The 19029-nt window shown below is 39.3% G+C and overlaps 2 protein-coding genes across 3 annotated transcripts in view; both read right to left on the reverse strand.

The window, feature by feature from the left end:
• Positions 1-19029, reverse strand: part of LOC100260814 (valine--tRNA ligase, chloroplastic/mitochondrial 2) — a 102845-nt gene that overhangs the window by 52472 nt on the left and 31344 nt on the right. For both annotated transcript variants that reach the window (XM_019224272.2, XM_002270770.5), the window contains 2 exons: positions 749-801; positions 581-648 (listed from right to left, as the gene is read on the reverse strand). In XM_019224272.2, coding sequence (XP_019079817.1) covers positions 581-648; positions 749-801 — 121 coding nt within the window. The remainder of the gene's footprint in view (positions 1-580; positions 649-748; positions 802-19029) is intronic.
• LOC132254969 (uncharacterized mitochondrial protein AtMg00810-like) lies at positions 3297-18020 on the reverse strand. Its single transcript, XM_059742155.1, has one exon. It carries the CDS (start codon positions 15977-15979, stop codon positions 14948-14950), a length of 1032 nt encoding a protein of 343 aa, XP_059598138.1. The 5' UTR covers positions 15980-18020; the 3' UTR covers positions 3297-14947.

Consider the following 19029-nt stretch of genomic DNA (forward strand, 5'->3'; position numbering starts at 1 on the left):
TCTTGATACCCATTTGGCCTTTCCAGGTTTACAGTTTATTTTATTTTTATCAATTTTATACTTTTTCTTAATATTTGAAACTTAAATTGTAAAACCTCTTTTTTCCTACAAAAGTTTGAGCCTTGAACATAGTAAATGGTGAATCCAATTTTTTTTTTTTTTTTTTTGATAAATAATAGTGAATCCAAAGAACTACATTAATTTGGTAGGAGCATATTTCACTATAATGAAATTTTGACATTCTTGGTCCCCAACCTTCAGGCAGAAACTGATCCTTTGACCATCTTTTTTTAACCCATATAGTCTCTAATGCCTTGGAGAATTCCAGTTATCGTAACTCTTGCAAAAGGACAAGTAAATTGTCCAAATATAGATAAAATGAGCAAAATTACTTAATGCATTCCACAACGGACAAGAGTAATTACCAAGCAACTATAATGCACCAGCGTACTTGACATGTTATGTCTCAGAATACCAAAATTACAAGTATAACAAGAAGAAACTTCTGAACAAAATATGTTAAAAGGAAATCAAGAATACTTTTTGTGCAAAGAGTAGGAAATGATAGTATAGTAATTACTTTGAACCTCCAGCAACGCGATACTTAATATAATAGAGAGTACCAGGTTCTTCAGAATATTCAACTTCCTAACACCACATAAAGAAGGTTTTTGTAACATGCTAAATTTCAAAACATAAAAGCAGCAAATCAGTGGCACCCACACTAGGACCTATAAATACAACATACCAAATCTGAAACTGCAGTCTGCAGGTTAGGAGACCAGTTGACCATGTAAGACCCTGAAAGGAAGAAAATGTCACTTCGCATGATCACTAACCACAACTAGGTTATCAATGATACAATGAACTATTTTTAAACACCTTATGCTTGAGAAATATGTGACTTAGCTGTAAAAATAATCTGGAACGCCAAGAAAGGAAAAAGAGAAAATAACATGAATATTATTTTCATTATCAGACTTTAGCAATTCATTTTTTTTTTAAATAGGTAAATATTCATTGTATTAATAGCGTCTAACAAAAGAACGCACTGAAGTATGTATAATGCATACAAAGGCATCACATAACTAGGTAGAGGGGAACATAAGAAACAGCCCCCAACCATTACATGGAGCTTAATCAATCGATAAAGTTGAACACCAACAACAAATCAACTCATATGTGCACTTTAGCCCATTCCCAAAAAATTATACATAAAGGATTGTTTGAGTATTTGACATGTTTTTTTGGTATTCTTAAAATGGTCACTCATTTTTCTCCCTCCTATGGTCCAAAAAAGGCATAAGGGAGCACTTGTCTGAGCATTATTCCTCTTACTCACTACAAAAGTTTCATGCTAACTCAAAAGATCATTCTTGACTAAGGAGGGTAAGACCCACTCTATTCCAAATAGAGTGAAAACAATTCCCAAAATATTACCGCTTACAAGTAGTGAAAAAGGATATGATCCATCGTTTCTTCTTTTTCTTTGCACATATAGCATCTTTGCAGAATCATACGCCTTCTCCTTATAAGCTAGTCTAAAGTTAATATCCTACCCCAAGCGAAGAATCAGACTCTCACCTAAGTCCAAGAATTCCAAACAAAGACAAAATGGAAGGTCTCAATGCTTCCAATGGACAAAGAGGAATAAAGAGATTTAACTGAAAAAAAAAAAAAAACATTTTGGATCCTCTATACCATTTTATCCTCAATTTCCTTTTTTTTCCTTTTTTTGGATAAGTAATCTTCAATTTCCCTATCAATAGACTTCAATTCAAATTGCTTGAAAAAAGTCTTCACCCCCTCTAACTCTTAATCATGGAATTGCCTCAAGATTTAAGGATTTCAACATTCCCTTTCCCTTTGTTGATGATCTCATATCTCAGCTACCCAAGCATCTTTAGTGAAGGATATAGAAAACAAGGCAGTAAAAGTCTCCCTAAGGGTCAAATCACCGCACCACTTATCCTTCCATAATTTCACCCTCCACCCAATCCCCCCCCCCCCCCCCCCCGACAAACCCGATCCTACTTTTGAAGGTCTTCCACCCACTTCTTATTGTCTTTCACACTCCCAATCCATAACTTTCCCTAACAACTCTAGAGCACCATCCTCTCACTTCCTCACATATTTACTTTTCATCACCATCTCCCAAAAAGAATCCCTCTCTAATCCAAATCTCCAACACCATTTACCTAGAAGCGTTTTGATAAGGATTGACAACCTTCTAAAGCCCAATCCCCCCTCCCTCTTGTTTGTGCAAATTATTGACCACTTGACTAGATGAAGCTTTTTCTCCAAAGCCCCACCCACCATAGGGGGTCCCTTTAGATCTTTTCCAGCTCTAAGCTAACCTTTCTTGCAATTGCAAAAAGTGACATAAAATCGGAACGGTAGAAGGTTGTCAATCCATAGAATAAAATCATTTTACTAGGGAACTTTAACAATTCTATCAACAACATGGAACATAAATCCCAAAATTTTAGCAAAAAATTAGTCATTGGGTATCAAGGAAAAAATATTGACAGGTATCAAATCATTGTAAAAGAATCGGCTAGCTACCAACTAAAATCACTAATAAAATTGGGATAATCATTTTTTATGAGACAACCATTATTTTCTTACTTTGTCATAGAAAGCTATTGATTTATTGGCCATCTTCTATGGATTTTTGGGATAAAATGGGTAAAAAAATCAATGAAGCCATCCAATGGTTCCTTCTTAATACATCAACAATTCAATTCATTGAAAATGGGTAGTGAGATCCAACGGCCCATCTAGACCATGCTCTAGAAAGGAAAGGGATTAGTACAAGATAGAAGTCTTGGATGAGGAGTTGCTTGTCTTGGAAAAATTTTGCAGTCTTAATGAATGAAAATGCCAAAGGATGAGTGTAGACCCTCAATTTTGTCCTTTTAGCACATGCCTTTAAGTTCATTTTCAGTGCTCCACAGTAGTTCCTTGGTGGCCCATTGCTACTCATACTGCTTACCTATTTTCTAAGTCACTTTGGGGACTTTGGTTGAGGGGTTTACCCGACCCCACATTATGACCTTGGCTGCCCTTCAAGTTTAGATTAGGCTTCACTTAGGTGCACTCCAGGTTAAACTTAGTTAGGCCCACTTAGTCTCACCCTAGGCCCGTATAGGTATACCCGGCCCATTAGGCACCACCTTAGGTCATTTAGATACCTTAGGTCTGTTTAGGTTCACTTAGGCACACTTGGCCCATTAAACGTTTCTTGCATGACTCACATAGTCGCATGACTTGCATGACCCGCATAGGATTGACTATTTTATTTAATTATTTTGTTTTACTTTATTCATTCATTTTATTTTACTTTATTCTTTTATATATTGCAACATTACTACCTCTTTTTCAGTTTTATTCTTTTCATTTTCATTTTTTATTGTTTGACAAGAGAATGGGGGTTGTTGTTCAACTCTCACAAAGGCATGTACACTCAAAGAAGGTAAGAAAAATATTTTTGGAGGAAAAAGAGGATTAACGTGGCTGCATACATATGAAAAGAGAAGACCATACATAGAAAGAGAGAAGGATTCTGATTTTCGGAAAGGAAGGGAAATAAAAGAAAGGAAAGTAGATTTAAAAAGGAAGAAAAGAAAATAAAGGAAAGGGGGGATTTTCCTTTTTGGAACAGATTTAGGGGTTTTGGGGGCTGATATATACGTAAGAAAGGATGTTGAGAAAAAGAGGGATTTTTATTTTCTGGGGGGATCGTCTCGAGGAAAAGCACAGAGGAGCCGAAAAGGAGCGATTGCAGCTAAGGTTGTCCAGGAGCGAGGAATTAACGATCGATTTCTAAGGATTTCGGAGAAGGATCATAGCAAGGGAGCCAAGTAATCGGGTGGAGACAACTCCGGTACGTTTTCAACTATTTCCTATGCCTTCTTTTATGTTCGATTATGGATGATTCTCTGATGGTTCTGAGCATTTATTTCATTGATTGGAGTGGACATTGAGGGCCACTTATTTGCGTTGTTGAATCGAAATTTCCTATAAACTTGCTCTGTTATGATTGTGTTCTTGATTTCTTAGATTCCTTCTACAAACAGCTGAAATAGAGATTTATGTCTGAGCTTGAATGTTTGTGGAATCTTGATAAAGTTTTAACTAAATGCGTCTTGACATGTTCAATCCTTCAAGCCCTTTTGAAAATAATGAAATGTGGCTAGCCTACTTACCCATCTTTATCTCCTTTGTTTTGTTTTTCCTGGATTATTTTTCTTTGCTTCTGCATCTATGTATTTCTCCCTTCTCCTTGCTTTGGTGTTTTGGGCTACAGAGACCATAACAAGATGAATATTCCAAGAAAGGCAGAAATTTTGAAAGGAGCTCTGGTTCTAGTTATCCTTTTGTGTCAAGTTCTCTTCTAAGGGGCTGCAAATACAAGAGCAAAATCTGGGATATGCAACGTGTGTGGTACCCCGTGCTCATCTTGCATGCATTTTGACCGCGTGGCATCACTAGTGGGAAAAATAACTTAGTTTTCAGATGAAGGCAGTCAGGAAAAGTAGCTAGTCGGTGTTTTTTTTTTCGATAATGCGGAGTTCTCCTTGCAAGAGCAATGCCAGTGATGACCAGCAGCATACAAGTAGCGAAACAAGTAATCTTCTCAGTGGGTGCTCAAGTCATGAGCCATTATCTGAAAATGCTGAAAGTGAGGTTATTTTGAGGGCTTCTCATACTTCTGAAGACATTGAGATGGGTCAACCTCTTGCAGAAGATAGTCGTCTTCCAAATCCATCAACATTTCATGGCAATATAATTTTCTCAAATCAGCACAGAAAAAGCAGAATGATTTAGAATGCCCTGGTGATGATATCTCATGCATTAGTAAGGCTGATGGCCCAATTGGTGATCATAATGGGGAAGGAGACAGGAAGAACGTATCATAAAGTTCTACTTCAGTTAACAGCTCTCCTATCGCTATAGCTACTGTCAATGTTGAACCAACTTCACATTGTCTGGTTAGTAGTCATTGTGAGAAGAATTGGAACTCAAATCTGAATTTACTAAAGGATCTATGACGAAAACTGCTGCCTTATCAAATGAATTGGACCCATCACAGATTTCTTCCTTAAGAGGTGTTTATGCTGGTCCAAGTCTAATATCACCGTAGGGAGAACCTTCTGAATGCTCTAGAAAACAAGTTGAATCATCATCGGTAAGAGTGGCAATGGCAACCTGTAGCTTTGGTGGTCAAATGCCAGGTATTCCCAACCGTGCTAGATCTGTGAAATCTGATATTGATTTGGATGATGGGCATCAAGCAACTGAAGCTGTGCAATTTTCAGACAAAAAGGAACATTCTGAGAAGTCTAGTGCATTGCTTGAGATATCAAGCGCACAGAAACATCCTTTGCAATCTCAGCTTGTTGATGATAATGTTAAATCAGATGTTTAGAATATGAAGTAAAGTTCGTGATATATGTGGGGATGCAGGTCTGGAGGAACTGCTTGCTACTTATACCAAGTGCAGCAATGGGGCAGAGCACATTTACTGCATGCGCATCAAGCTGAAGAAAGCTCCTGGATGGGATTGGATGTGTAAAGAATGCATGGCCAAGGAAGAAACTCAAAAAGAAATTAAGGGTGTTATTGAGTGTCCCATTTCAGATAAGGACATTAGAAGATTTGATGCGAATCTGCGTTTGTTCCCTCGGTTCATCGATAATGATTTGTGACCTTGAACCATGAAAAATACAATTCTTCAGTCCTGCTACTTGCAGAATACAGAGTGGGTTCGTAGGGTTGCCGTTTATACAGGCAATGAAACCAAGTTGGGTATGAGTCGAGGTATTCCTGAACCAAAACTAACAGCTGTAGATGCCATGATTGACAAGTTAACTGGAGCAATATTTGTTTTTCAAATAGTGGTCGTCATTGTTCTGGGCATAGCTGGGAATGCCTGGAAAGATATAGAAGCAGTAAAGCAATGGTATGTTCTACACTCAAAGGAAGGTCCATGGTATGAGCTATTGGTCATTCATCTACGGTTTGAGCTTCTTTGTTCAATTATGATACCCATATCTATAAAGGTATCTTTGGATCTTGTAAAGAGCTTATTGCAACGTTCATTGATTGGGATAACCAGGTGATTGACCAAGAAACAAGTACTCCATCCTATGCAACAAATACAGTAATAAGTGAGGACCTAAGGCAGGTTGAGTATACTTTGACTGATAAAACTGGAACTCTTACTGAGAATAGAATGATCTTTAGAAGATGTTGTATTAGAGGCATTTTCTATGGAAATGAGAGTGGGGATGCTTTGAAAGATGTGGAGCTTCTGAATGCTGTTTCCAGTGATCCTCCTTATGATATTCGATTTCTTACAACTATGACAATATGCAATACAGTTATACCCGTGAAAAGCAAAACTGGAGCAATCTCATTCGAGGCACAATCTCAAGATGAGGATGCTCTTGTTCAGGCCACTGCTTGCTTGCATATGGTTTTTGTCAATAAGGATACAAATACTCTTGAAATCAACTTCAACGCTTCAATAATTCAGTATGAAGTATTGGACACTCTGGAATTCACTTCTTATAGGAAAAGGATGTCAGTTATGGTGAAGGATTGCCAGAATAGAAAGATTTTCCTTTTGTCAAAAAGGAACAGATGAAGTCATCATACCTTATGCATGTGCTGGACAATAAACATGAGCTTTTACTGAAGCTGTAGAACAATTTTCTCAATTGGGACTATGCACGATATGCTTGGCTTGGCGAAAGCTTAAAGAAGATGAATATTGAGATTGGTCTTTGATGTTTAAAGAGGCTAATAGGACATTGGTTGATAGGGAGTGGAGTCAAGCTGAGGTCTGCCAAAGACTAGAACATGACCTTGAAATCCTTGGTGTTACGGCAATAGAAGATCATCTACAGGATGGTATATCAGAAACAATTGAGGTACTTTGAAAAGTGGGAATCAACTTTTGGATACCTACAAAAGATTTAAGAATCAGCTTCATCAATACAAGCCCCAGAAGCAGTTTGCTAGAAATGTACTTAAGCTCTATGAGTAGACCCGTAAGTTGCAGCCATGTCTTTGATCGAGTCAGTAAGCTGCTCTCCCTCAAGGTTCGAACCAGATAAAGGCAATTGGAGTTACGACTGGTTACACCTTAACTCCTTCATGGCCTATACAGTTGGAATTGCAGATGATATGCATTCCGCCATTGACTATATATTGATATGCAAGTGCTCATATTGATGGTATCACTACAAAATACTCCGAAATAGTCGAAACAAAAGTTATTCAAGAAAAGATGGCAAACTGCAATGAGAGTCTATTGAAGATCTCAGAGATGAGAGGTTTGCTAAATTCAATAAAGATGGAAAATAACTTGATGCCGATGTACACCTCAAGCACGTCCGCGATGGTCATGCTGCTGCATATGTGGTGATTTGGATGGAGGACAGTGAGCCCACTGGTGAGAAATCCTTTTAAAACTTCCCAGAATGTTTGGGAAGCATCCCTGCTGTTTAAATGAACTTCCCGAGAAGTGCTTGTGTAACTAGCTAAGCTGGCTGCCTGAGTTGAACCACTGTGATATCATTAGGGGAAAGAAACAACAAAGGCTTAATGAAGAGACTGTACCCCGGGAGTTCAGAACTGGAGGTTCTGTGTGATGTTGTTCGAGATTTACAATCAGAAAGGCTTCATACATGGCCAGAATACAGAGGATGATTGGTTTGGGATTGAAAAGAAGATGATCATTATTCACCAGCTTCATCCAATTTTGGAGATTTTCATGACAAAATTTTGGGTTGAAGCTGGTCATGTCTTTTCTTCAAAACAAATCATGTTGCCTGCCAAAAGAGGGCTCATTTCTCATGTCATAAAAAATGTTCATGTCCTTGGGGAAATTTGTGAGATAAATGCAATTAGAGTTTGCTAGCAAAAATTCATTTCCAAGGTGCCAATTAAATCAACTGCCAAAAAGTTCACAGAGCACTACTCTTTGGGATTTCAGTTCCTAGTGATATTGGATATAGGGAGTTTGTTTGTGATATTTTGTTCGAGATGGAGTCTAACGATGCAGGTTCTTCTGACATGAAAGCCATTGCAAATTGACGTGAGCCACTGAACATTTCTGCTCATGATAAGAAGAGTTGTAGGAAAAGTTGGCCAGGTTGTTTGATGACCATTGATGTCCAATCAGTTCGACATTTTCGGCTACAGTAGGCACCAGTTGTGAGTGGCTTTCTTGAGACGTCGTTCCTAATTCCTGAAAGCATTTCAGATCAGTATGAGACTTCAAGATGGAAATTATAGAATTTCCCAAGACTGCCAGATTTGATACTTTGTTTTGAACAGAATGGCGTCTCGTGATTTCTGGGATCATGGCTCTGTGATGTTTTACTCGTCAATAAATCCTCAGGTCATATTGAACAAAGTTCAAAGAAATCTCGAGTTCTCGAAGCTTGGTGGGACAGCATTGATTTAGAAAACTTCGCAAACTATTACAAGAATAAAGGAAATGGAATTTAGTTTCATGCCCTGTCAGGTCAGTTCTATTGTACCTCTGAGCACTACAAACCTGTGAGAAGATAATTCATTAAGTAACCTCGGTTTAATCCAAGATTTATGAAGGATATTTTCCAATGACAGTCTTTTGAATCACCTTGGCTCAGAGTATGACCCCTTGCCCAATGAACAGAATGCTAACGGCCTCTGTTATTATTTCTAAACTAGTCCTTTATGTGAAATGACCAGCCATGATTCAGGACCTATTATCGGATTGATTTGGTCATGAAAGACGAAGTGTTGCACTCACTAGCTTGGTTGATTGCCATCAATACTGGTAAGATTCGCAGCGTTCATATGAGCTTTAAAGAGTCTATGAAACAGTAGCAATGCCGGATGAATATTCCAGCAACCACAGCTTATTTGCAGCCTTATGTGCATCCTCATCGAGAAGTTACCAACCATGCTGATTATCTTCGAGTTCCTCACCAGATGGGGGTCCCAAATCAGCTTTTGGCAAATTCTGGTTCTGCACTAACCCATCAGCAGATCCGTGACAATGCTAGTGGTGCTAATGGTGAAGATGATATTCCATCCAATAATCCAAATTGTCTAGTTCCAAAAGATCTATTAATCTCAGATGATACAATACCTGAAACAGTTCAAGTAGAACCTGTAGTTGTGGCTGCTGCTGTTGCATCTGGTGCTGGCAGTAAAGATTTCATCCTTGAATCTTAAAGGACAAGACATGATAACCTTTAATTCCTCTAACAGGGTTCCAGAAACACAATGGGTTGGATCAGTCAAAATTCGAACCATTATATCTCCTTCCTCTACTTTATGGTGCCTAAAATAGGCATAGAAGAGAGAAGAGACATCTTTAGGAACCAATTTTACGATATTCAGTCTGACAAGAATCGAAGCTGGTGCTATGGTTAAACCTAATGATATTTCCATAACTCATGTTCGTGAATTGCCTGAGATTAAGGGGAAAGTTCGACCATCAAAGACCTACATCTCTTGGGACTAAAAGCTGGGCCAAAACACCGTGAATTATAGCCTGGGAAAATCAATTCCTGATGAGATTACTACAAAGGGAAGAGTGATCAGTCACAGAATGGGGAGTATGGTAATTTGACATTTGTGCATAGTGATCCTACCATACTTTCAGACTTTGGAAAAGGAGTCCGCGAAGAATTTTGGAACTGAATTTTTTTTTAACAAAGAGAGAATGAATGTTCAATTTGAAACAGACTTTGTGAAAATGAAAGCTACTGATGTTAACCTTAATGGCTTTGGGAATGGGAATTTGTGCTTAGATGGGGATTACAAGAATGCTATCTTCATATTTGGAGATAGAAGTAAGGAGATCTGTGCATTTCTGGAACGCATGGCTTATATGAAGAAAAGAGTTTGTTGATGAAGTGAAATTATGCAAGACAATATCCCTGCTCAAGCTTCAACTGCTCAAAAGAAGAGTAATTGTTTAGAACTTGCATCTTCACCATAGAAACTGCTGGCGGGATCGATGACGCTGCTAAATTTGTGGTATCTTCTGTTTAGGTGGGGCAGTTTGCTTGGTCACTTGAACAAGGAAATGCATTCGCTATCTCTTACAGACGACGAGTATTTCTGCTATGCTCTCGCAGCGAGGAGGTTCCAAGGCCCCTTTGTAATTACTGCTCTGTTCAGAGAGTTTGCTGAATCATACAGCAGTCTCGAAGTCCACGAGACAACCTCTACTTGTTCATTCCTAATGAGTATAGAGGGGCACAATCCCAGTGGATGTTATTTGACTCCATAAAAAGCATTATACCCTATTCCTGTTCCTACTAACGTGGAGGCGCTCACTGTTGCCTTTAAACAAAAGCATAGATGGAGATATCTCGACTTCTCAGTCCTCAGATTTCTAAAAGTGTTTTATCTCAATGAAGCAAGCTGGATCAATGACGCCTTGAGAATGATTCAAGTCAAACTTGGTGCTCACAGGCCAGATTATTTTCTATTCCAGATTTTCAAGGATCGTGGAATCAGTTCACGAATTACCAGCAGCATTGACATGATGACCAAGATCAAGGACACTGTTATTAATCTGCCATTTCTTTCATGCTCCATAAATCGAACCCTCTTTAAGTACATACCAACTCGCATTCAAGTTCTATCCTTTTGACATATGATTATGCTATAAGGGTCACAGAAATTAGCTCTAGGGTGGGCTTGAAAACCAAATTAAAGGTAGCAGATAAAAAAAGCAATCAGTGCACCCCAGTTGCACCTAGAAGTTAATCCTGAGTCAAATGTCTACAGTTTTGAAGAAATGTTGCTTGAAATCATCTCTGGGAAGGTCTTTTATAATGAGAAACCAGGGCCCCACGTGAACCATGCTAATGAATATTTGAATGATAAGAAAGAACTGTTTTGATTGTGAGCTGCGTCCAAAAGCAAATTCAAGACTATCAGAATGCTACTGGTCACAGGGATATTTTCGAAGAAAGGTCAGGGCACCTTAGACATTGTGCACTGAGTTAGATCTCATAAAAGGAAACAAAGAAAAAATGAACGTCAGAAAACTTACGGAACAAGTGGCATTTCTCAGGGATTCAAGTACTAAAAAAATCTGGGTATTAGACAGTTGCAGCAGCTTAATACCGAAACTCCTGAAAGAAAATCTGAATGTAGGGAATTTCAAGGAATCAAAAAGAGCTCAAAGATACAGCAATGCAAGGCACTTGAATGCATACAAGGAGAGTGGGAAGAGAAATTCAGAGAGAATAACGGCAGCACCAACACCATCAATAACGCAGTCTCAGTCACACTCACAGGCCCCTCTCCAGCATGGCTGGCTTGATTCACTTATCCTCCTGATGTTTCTTCTCTCCCTTATGAATTTACACATTTTTTAATCTGGATTTCAAAATATTTTCCATTAAAAAACTCTCGTTTCCTTTAAAATCTCATCTTTAGGAGTTCCTAGACATTAAAATCCAGATTCTAACATACTACTTGCTGCCATTTTCTTTTCGGCACGCGTTTTCACTATCTTCTTTGATTTTCAATTGATTTTCCACAAGCATGAATGAACTTCATGATTCCAAATAATGGAATTCATAGAATCAACTCATGCGAAACTAATTAGGGCTTTGGTAGGGGCCCGACATTCATGATATTCTCTTCAATATAGCTTGTTTGATATTTGATTGATTATGCTTCCTCTTTGTGGCATATATGAGATTATTTTGAATCTGTTATTGGGCTAACTTCGTTTTCCATAGAGTATTGGCTTGCTATCCAGGTACGCTCCTCCACACTTACCCTTGAGAATTCTATGGACACACATGCTACTGATAACTATATTCATACTTGACGTGATTCTTGGGTGCTTAGGTGTATACTTGATTTGTTTGGATAAAACACATGTTATGTGATATATTTCTACACTAACTTTGATGTTTTATGATAGCGCTTGAGAAGTAGTTCAGGTACGCACCCTAATTCTCCTTTATTGTGATTTGATCTTGTTTGGCATGCCCATTTTTTAAAAATCACCTTAGTCTACCTAGGTACCCTCAATTAATCAATTAATTGTCGCACTTCCCTCAACTTAGTCAGTAGAGACCTTTTTAGGGCTTAGAGGGGTGCTACTTTTGAGAGGTACTTTCCCAATAGGTAACCTGATCCCCGGACCTAGACTCGGGTTTTTTCAAAGACATGCTTTTCCAAAAACTATGGAGTCATTCTTTAAGGTTTTATTTCTTGTTTTATTTTCCCTTTCAAAAAAAAAAAGTGGGGACTCCAACTTTTCCAAAAACAAAATTTTCAAATAATAAAAGCAAGTCTCATTGATCGAGTGGGGACGCACGTGAAAAATGCGGGTCCACAATGAGTTAAAGCAACCAAGGGTTTGAAAGGAGGAGATCCTTTTGTCCTATTTCTTTTCACTATTGAAACTATTGTTTCAAGTAGGATGTTGAGAGAATAAGAGAGTGGTTATTGGAAGGCTTAATAGTGAATAGGAGGACTAGAGTTTCTCATTTGCAATTCGCAAATGACATCATCTTTTCTTCAAGAGTTGGTATGGAAGATTTGTAAAATCTCAAGCTAATCTTGTTGGTTTTTTAGCACATATCAGGACTTACGATCAATTTAGACAATAGTACTCTTCCCGATATAAACATGAGTCGGAACCAAATCACTAGGTTGGCTTTGATGCCTAACTGCAAAGTCTCTAATTGGTTGTTATCCTACCTCGATCCACCATTAGGGGGAACCCAAAAGCAAGCGTTTTTCGGGATCCAATGATTGATAAAATCTCTTGGAGATTGAATGGATGGAAAAAGCCTTTTTATCATTAAGGAAAAGATAAATTCTAATTTAACCATGTTTGTCTCACATTCTTAGATATTTCCTCTTTCTTTTCAAGATTCCATCATCACTGGACTCAAAGATTGAGAATTGCAAAGATATTTTCTATGGTTAAGGGTTGGTAAGGGTAAGAGAGATCATCTCATCAGTTGAAACCTAGTGTGTAAGCCTCAGGTGGAAGGCGAATTGGCGTTTAGGAATATTTTTCTAAGGAATTGTGCCCCCTTAGGGAAGTGGCTTCGAAGGTTTCTTAGGGAAAGTTTTTTCTCTCTATCTATGGGACATAACCTAACAGGTGGGACCTCAGAAAGCCTGCAAAAGTTTTTCAGGATTTTTCTAAGCACACTTGCTTTGTGGTGGTAATGAGGAAAGAATTTGTTTTCGAGAAGATTTATGATAGGAGAATCAACCTTTGTGCTCACAATTTCCAAGTCTTTTTAGAGTTGTCACAGTTGGAAATCTTCCTATCTCATCTATCCTTAACATCTCTTCCCTTTTTTTTTGGAACCTCAATTTTCGTCGTAATCTCACTAACTTGGAGATAAAGGACCTTGAAAGACCTATATCCTCTCTAACTCATGCATACTTGTTTCCATCCGTCCCAAATGCAAAAGCTTGGTTTTTATCTTCTTTCGGCTTTATTTTTATTTTTTACTTTTTATAAGTAAATAGGAGAATATATAAAAAAAAGCACTAGCAAAAGACAGAAACAAGTACACATGCAGTATACAAAAAAAAGGCCTAAAGGCTGGCAAAAGAATAAAGGGGTAAGCCTAATACAAACCACCCAAACAACAAACCCTTAGAAAGCTAGCTATCCCTCAGAATGACAATAAGCTGCCCGAAAGCCCTTCTAAACTTACAAACCATCATTTTTTTTTTTGATTGGATAAACTTACAAACCATCATCCAATCAAGGAAACAAGACCGTGACCTCAAAGTGAGACAACTAAACCCCCACTGTGGGGCCCTTTCCCCTGATTAAGAGAGAAGAGCAATTGTAATTCACCAAACATTCAAGCTTTCAAATTTCCTTCTCTAGACAAGAAGACGAAGAATTCTTTAGCCTTATTTGTGGTACCTTCGTCTTAATCTTGTCCAATCTATCAAATCCAATTGTTTTCAATCCAATTAAATTTTTATAGAATCTAAGGTCAAGGCCTATAATTGACTAGTGTCACACAAGAAAGTAAACACTAATGACATGCTACAATTGAGAAGACCTTACAAAACTCTTAGTCCTAACTATTGCATTTTGTTCATGAAGAGTGGAAAAATAGTTGAGTATCTTTTTTTACATTGTTTATTGACTTTAAGGCTATGACACAGACTAATGAGACGAGCCAGTTTAGATTGGGCTCCTCCTAGAAGTATATATGGCATGATGATCATCTTATATAGGGCAACACTAGTGGAGGCAAGCTCCTTTGGCGCACCTTTTACCTCACATTGATTTGGATAGTGGTAGGAAAGAAATGTTAGGAATTTTTAGGGCAAGTGGAGGACATCAAAGGCACTATGGGATCTAATTCATTTCTATTTCTCTTTCTAGGTCTCTTGCACAACAGCATTTAAGGACACTTCTCTTAATGTTGGTCAACCCTATTAGTTTTAGTGCATAAATCAAAAGGGTTTGGATAGAAAGAAAAGTAGGAGTTGTGTTAGCCCTCATGGAGTAATGAGATGCTTTATATTGTATATCCTTATGTGGTACTATACCGATGTATATCTCCTCAGTATGCTGAAGGACTTCAATCTTACATTTTTTTAATCAATTTTTGTAAATATGGGGAGGATTCTTCATCCTTCTAATATATTTCTTTACCTACATTTAGTACATAGTTTGTTTCTTATCAAATAAATAAATAAAATAAATAACAAATATTCTTGAAATGTTACAATTAAAAATCCTAACTGTTGAGAGAGAGAGAGAAAGGAGAAAAACCTTATTCACATTCATTGTAATCTCTACTTACAATTGAGAGATATATATATACAAGGCTAGGAGTCCTAACTACCATACATGTGACCTATATTAACAAGGAAAGATAGTATACTATACATACATTATATTCAACACTCCCCCTCAAGCTGGAGCATATACGTCATATGCACCAAGCTTGTTACAAATATATTTAATCCTAGGACCTCTGAGAGATTTAGTGAAGATGTCTGCTAGTTGATCATTTGAATTGACAAAACTTGTAGCAACACATCCTGATGCGATCTTCTCTCTAATGAAATGACAGTCAACTTCAATATGCTTGGTCCTTTCATGAAAGACTGGATTGGATGCAATATGTAATGCGGCCTGGTTATCACAGATGAGTTTCATCTGTTCATCCTTTCCAAATCTCAACTCCTGAAGAAGATGTCTCAACCATATGAGTTCACATGTTGCCAAAGCCATAGCTCGATACTCGGCTTTAGCGCTAGATCTGGCCACTACATCTTGTTTCTTACTCTTCCAAGATATTAGATTACCTCCAATAAAAACACAGTACCCTGAAGTGGAACGTCTATCTGTGGGTGAGCCAGCCCAATCTGCATCTGTGTAACCAACAACTTGAGTATGACCTCTGTTCTCGTACAATACACCTTGGCCTGGTGTACTTTTGATATATCGAAGAATACGGATTACGGCATCCCAATGGCTATCACATGGTGACTGTAGGAATTGACTAACAACACTCACAGGAAAAGAAATGTCTGGACGAGTAATGGTGAGATAGTTCAATTTACCTACGAGCCGTCGATATCTCCCGGGGTCTCCTAAAGGCTCCCCCTGTCCTGGTACAAGTTTGACATTCGGATCCATAGGTGTGTCTACCGGTTTACAGTCTAACATACCGGTTTCTTCCAGGATGTCTAAAGCATACTTCCTTTGGGAAAGGACCACACCAGAACTGGATTGAGCTATCTCAATTCCCAAGAAATACTTGAGTTTCCCCAAGTCTTTGGTCTGAAAGTGGGTAAAAAGATGTTGCTTTAGTTTCTGAATACCATCCTGATCACTGCCTGTAATGACGATGTCGTCCACATAAACAACCAGATAAATACACTGCCCCAAGGAGTTATGATGATAAAAAACTGAATGGTCTGCTGTACTGCGAAGCATGCCAAACTCTTGAACAACAGAACTAAAACGGCTAAACCATGCTCGAGGAGATTGTTTCAAGCCATATAGAGAGCGGCGTAACCTGCACACTAAACCAGACTCCCCCTAAGCAACAAAACCAGGAGGTTGCTCCATATAAACTTCCTCAGCAAGATCACCATGAAGGAAGGCATTTTTAATATCCAACTGATAAAGAGGCCAAGAACACATAGCAGCCATGGACAGAAGCAAGCGGACAGAAGCAATCTTGGCAACAGGGGAGAATGTGTCACCATAATCAGAACCATAAACTTGAGTATAGCCTTTAGCAACTAAGCGGGCCTTAAGGCGATCAACCTGACCATCAGGACCAACCTTAACTGCATAGACCCAACGACAACCAACTGTAGATTTACCAGAGGGTAAAACAACAAGATCCCAAGTGCCATTAGAGTGCAGAGCAGCCATTTCATCCACCATTGCCTGTCGCCAGCCTGGATGGGAAAGAGCTTCATGGGTGCTCTTTGGAAGAGAAACAGAGGATATAGCAGAAACAAAAGCAGAATAGGGTGAAGATAATCGATGATAACTCAAAAAATTGTAAATAGGATGAGGATTACGAGTAGAGCGAGTACCTTTCCGAACAGCAATGGGTAAGTCATTAGGAGAAGGCAGAGCCGGGGCAGGTGAAGCCGAAGGAATAGGAAGTGAGTCAGCAGGTGCCTCAGGAAAAGGGAGAGGAGCAACGACACGAGGGCGACGATGATAAACCTGAAGTGGTCGAGGGGGCATAGCATCAGGTGGGGAGACAATGGGAATGGGCAAGACTTCAGAAACAGGAAGAGACTCAGAAGTGGTGGAAAAGAATGGTGAGTCCTCAAAGAAGGTGACATCAGCGGAGATAAAGTACCGATGAGTCTCAAGGGAATAACAATGATAACCCTTCTGAAGTCTGGAATATCCCAAGAAGAGGCACTTCATGGCTTTAGCGGAAAGCTTGTCCTGTCCAGGAGTGAGAATATGAACAAAGCAAGTACAACCAAAGACACGAGGAGGAAGGAAATAAAGTGGTTGGTCAGGGAAAAGAAGGGAGTGAGGAATCTGATCGTGTAAGACAGAGGAGGGCATACGATTAATCAAATAACAAGCGGTAAGAACAGCGTCCCCCCAAAAACGAAAAGGAACATGATTATGGAGGAGGAGAGCACGAGCTGTCTCAACAAGATGTCGATTCTTGCGTTCAGCTACCCCATTTTGTTGAGGAGTATGAGCACAAGAAGACTGATGAAGAATCCCATGATGAGACATAAACGAAGTAAATTGGGCTGAAAAATATTCCCTGGCATTGTCACTGCGTAACACACGAATAGAAATATTGAACTGGGTTTGGATTTCAGTATAAAATTTCTGGAAAATAGAGAATAACTCAGCTCGATTTTTCATTAAGAATAACCAAGTACATCGAGAATAGTCATCAATGAAAGTGACAAAATACTGAAATCCTAAAGTAGACGCAGTCCGACAAGGACCCCAAACATCAGTGTGGACAAGCTCAAAAGGAGACTTTGCCCGATTATTCAAACGCTTTGGGAACGAGACACGAGTATGTTTCCCAAGCTGACATGACTCACACGGAAGCGACGACAAAGTGGAAAAACGAGGAACCATCTTCTGGAACTTGGAGAGACTAGGGTGGCCCAGACGATTGTGAATGAGGAGAGGAGCATCAGTGGAAATGCAAACTGCAGGAGATGAATCTGAGGTGAGGTGATAGAGGCCTTGAGACTCACGTCCTATGCCAATCGTCTTCCCCGTACTCCGGTCCTGCAAGGTCACAAATTTATCAAAAAAGGTAATAGAGCAATTAAGAGTACGAGTGATTTTGCTGATGGAAATAAGATTAAAGGGACATTCAGGAGTATAAAGGACAGAAGTGAGAGGTAGAGAAGGCAAAGGAAGGGCCAAACCAATACCTTTAGCCACAGTTTGAGAACCATTAGCTAAGGTAACAATAGGTAAATCAGAGGTAGTAGTAATAGAGGAGAAAAGATCCTTATTACCAGATAGGTGATCAGATGCTCCAGAATCTAGAATCCAGGGTCCAAGAGAAGATGTGTGGGTAAGGCAGGCAGAGGCATTACCAGGCTGGGCAACAGAGGCAATAGAAGCCTGAGATGTCTGAGATGCGGAGGAGCTCGGAGGCTGAGGCAGCGGAGAATCAGAGGACTGGGCCATATGGGCAGTGCGAGGAGGTCTTCCATGTAACTGATAGCAACGATCGCGAGTGTGGCCAAGTTTATTGCAATAGGTGCAATGAGGACGTTGGCCTCTACCTCGGGTACCACTGCGTCCTCCTCGAGAGGTAGTTTGAGAAACTAACACAGAAGAATCTGAAGCGCTATCAGATGGCAAAGTCTGAGTGGACGAGATACGGAGGAGGCGAGCAAACACATCATCCAAGGACGGAACTGATGAACTACCAAGAATCTGATCACGAATAGGCTCAAGATCCGGACGGAGGCCGATAAGAGTAAGGACCATGAAGAACTTGTCAAGCTGTGTTTGTTGAGCCCCAACATCAGGAGTAAGAGGCATCACAGTCAAGAACTGCTCCTTAAGAGAGGCAATCTGGCCAATATAAGTAGATAGATCCAAGTCCTGTTGGCTGAGATGGACAATAGCAGAAGCCACCTTATAAAGACGCTGGATATCATTCGTGTATAATCCTTTGGCCTGAGTCCAAAATTTAAAACAAGTTTTATAGGCCTGAAGATGAAGAAGAATTCGGGGATCAACCGATTGCCATAATACACTACACAATTGTGCATATATCTTCCTCCACTGTACGCGGTCGACCTCAAGGATATCTGCCTCCTGTGTAATCAAGTGATCCTCATATCCTTGACCCATAAACCAAAGTTCAACAGAGGCAGACCAGGAAAGATAATTTTCACTCCCAACTAATTTCTCCGAAGTAATCATAGGAGATTCAGATATGACAGAGGAAAAAATGGAAGCTTTAGTAGCCATATCCACTTATCTGGAGAATGAAGTATGTTTGGATCGAAGAG

This window comes from Vitis vinifera, chromosome 13 (genome assembly GCF_030704535.1).
Source record: "Vitis vinifera cultivar Pinot Noir 40024 chromosome 13, ASM3070453v1".
In the NCBI taxonomy this organism is placed as follows: domain Eukaryota; kingdom Viridiplantae; phylum Streptophyta; class Magnoliopsida; order Vitales; family Vitaceae; genus Vitis; species Vitis vinifera.